Source organism: Chenopodium quinoa, unplaced genomic scaffold, assembly GCF_001683475.1.
Source record: "Chenopodium quinoa cultivar QQ74 unplaced genomic scaffold, ASM168347v1, whole genome shotgun sequence".
NCBI lineage: Eukaryota > Viridiplantae > Streptophyta > Magnoliopsida > Caryophyllales > Amaranthaceae > Chenopodium > Chenopodium quinoa.
This window is the reverse complement of record NW_018744151.1, coordinates 976,262-979,013: the sequence shown is the minus strand read 5'-3', so window position 1 is coordinate 979,013 and position 2,752 is coordinate 976,262. Positions and strand designations below refer to the sequence as shown.

General features: G+C 35.1%; 1 protein-coding gene across 1 annotated transcript; it reads right to left on the bottom strand.

The window, feature by feature from the left end:
- Positions 1-886: 886 nt before the first annotated feature.
- Positions 887-1,744, bottom strand: LOC110693369. Its single transcript, XM_021870502.1, has one exon. The coding sequence runs from the start codon at positions 1,742-1,744 to the stop codon at positions 887-889; it is 858 nt and encodes a 285-aa protein (XP_021726194.1).
- Positions 1,745-2,752: the final 1,008 nt, after the last annotated feature.

Below are 2,752 nucleotides of genomic sequence, written 5' to 3'. Positions count from 1 at the left end.
TCAGAAACCCCATTACAATCACAAATGCTTAAATGTTTCATCTTGGATAAAGAAGTATGTCCTAATCTTGCATGTAATAAATCTAAATTTCTTCTAGATTTACTACTCAAAGCTTTCTTCTTACAAGCCATTACATTAGCCTTATTCTCCTCCTTCTCTGCTCCATTTCTTCTTACTTCAGTTCTCTCGGAATTTTTGTCCAGCTTCAGCCTATAAAGACCTCCACTCTTCTCTCCATATCCAACTACCTCTCTACTAGAAGGGTCCTGAAATAGACATCCATAATCAGTAAATATCACCCTCAATTTTGTTTGCTCCATCAACTTACTCACTGACAGTAAATTATGCTTGAACTCAGGTATATACAACATATTTCTAAGAATTATATGTTCATTCAGTTTCACAGTTCCCATTTCTTTCACATTTCTAATTGTTCCATCAGGCATTCCAACATTAACATGCTTTCTTAAAATTCTTATGTCACAAAATAGTTTCTTATCACTAGCCATGTGATCAGATGCTCCTGAGTCTATCAACCAACCAATTTTATCCACATTCTCATAAAGTGCACAAGCATTTGAGGTTGAGACCATACCTGCAAAATTGCTCATACTTACTGCATTACTTGAACTGCTTGCCTGACCTTGCTGTTTCTGATTCATCACCTTCATTACTTGCTGCACCACTGCATTCAGCATCTCAGAATCTGGTTTCTCACCATTGCTAAACTGTCCTTGTTCACATGATTCAAGAGGATCATCTTCAATACACTGTCCTGTTCCAGACACATTTGCAGCATATTTCACTCCTGTCTTTCCCTTTGGATTGTTCTTAAACCAATCTGGATACCCATAAATCTTGAAGCATCCATCTATTGTATGTCCCTTCATTTTGCAGTTTTCACACCATTTCTTTTCTTTTTCTTCCTTGGTCTCTCTTCTCCGATAATACCATTCTGATAATTATTCTTGTAATTTTGTCTGTTGTTCAGCTTATTTCCATGGAATGGCTTAGCAGCTAGTAAAGCACTTGCCTCTGATCCTACCTCATCCAATCCTGATATTTCTTTCTGCTTTTCAACTTGTAAAACCATCTGATGTGCCCTATTAACACTAGGCAATGGATCCATGCCTATGATGTTTTCTTTCTGGTTATCATAACCATCATTCAATCCCATCAGAAAATCCATCACTTTCTTCTTTTCTTTTCTTTCCAACAACTTCTTCATTACATTACATGTACATTTATTAAAAATACCACATGTGCATTCAGGCATTCCCTCCAGACTATTAAGTTGATCCCATCTAGCCTTAAGCTTCCCAAAATATTCTGAAACACTCATGTTGTTCTGTTTCAACCCATTCAATTCTTTCCTAAGCATATAGATCTGAGGAGCGTTTGACTGCCCAAATCTCTCAGCTAATTCAGTCCAAAACTCTCTAGCTGAGTTCACTATCAACATTTGTTCAGCAATTTGTGGTGTTACACTAGCAGATAACCAACATCTAATCATGCAATCATTCCTTATCCACTGATTATAATCATCAGAAGAAACATTTAATTTAGGTATCTTACCCTCGATGAATCCAAGTTTGTTTTTCGCCCCTAGAGCCATCCTCACGCTTCTGCTCCAGTTGACATAGTTCTTTCCATTGAAGACAATCGTTCCCAATGGTGTGTTCGAGTTATCTGAGTTTCCTAGATAATAAGGATCAGCATAAGGAATAACTTGCTTACCCTCCATTATGTGTTTCTATTTCAGGAATTTAAATATTAAGGTCAAAGATTAAAACTTTGATATCCGGTTTAGTGTTTAGCTAAAGATTCAAACTTTCTATTTCAGAAAGCTTCGATTTTGTTTAATCTCACAACCTAGTGAGCTCTGATACCATGAAGAAAATAAGAGTATATTTGGTTTTGTGTGTTCAGCAAGAATGTTTTGTTAGAGAATGGAGATGGAAGAATAATTTCAGGGGCTCTCAACCCTAGAAAGATCTGTTTCTCATTAATATATACACACTTTGATCACTACAAGACAAAGTTACAGCTTATGACTGTTGTCAAGGAGAGAAACAGACAAAAATAAAACTACTCCTGCACTAAGTATAGCTATACACATACTATACAAATATTATACATGTTTCTACAATATCATTGGACATCTTAAATATATTAGGATTGAGTTTTACTTTAACATATCATCCTTTACTTTAACATGAAAATCACCCTGTTGATTGAGTTTTATACTTTTATATTAGGATTTGTTGATAATTACCACCTACAATTGTGCCATTTTAGCAATTACCACATACATATTTTTTTATTTATTTTTTAACCATCAACTATTTTTTAAAATATCAAAACTTCCCACCTACTTGGCTCTCAACTCAAATGTGACGTCATATGGGGCCTACTAATTACCTTTTTCTTTCCTTTCTTCCTTTCTCGCCCGGTTTCTCATTCCCCTATATTGCACTCCTCTCAAAAGCGAGGAAAAACTTCAAATTAAATTATATATTGGATAGAATACGAGCAATTATGAGAATACGAGTAAGATGATCAGATTAGTGATTATTGGATAGATGACAATAAGATGAAGAGGAAGCCTAACTTTTAACATCTAAACAACAAAATACTACTTAAGACAACTGGGCATAGTTTTTCTAATGCAACACAAGTGAATATATATCTCTTTGGGCTGATTATATCCGAGATATTACTTGGGCTTTGGTGGATTTATTTTTGGGCTAAC

What these genes read in the sequence shown, in the direction of transcription:
- LOC110693369 (XM_021870502.1), bottom strand. Translation starts at nt 1,744, where the DNA reads ATGGAGGGTAAGCAAGTTATTCCTTATGCTGATCCTTATTATCTAGGA.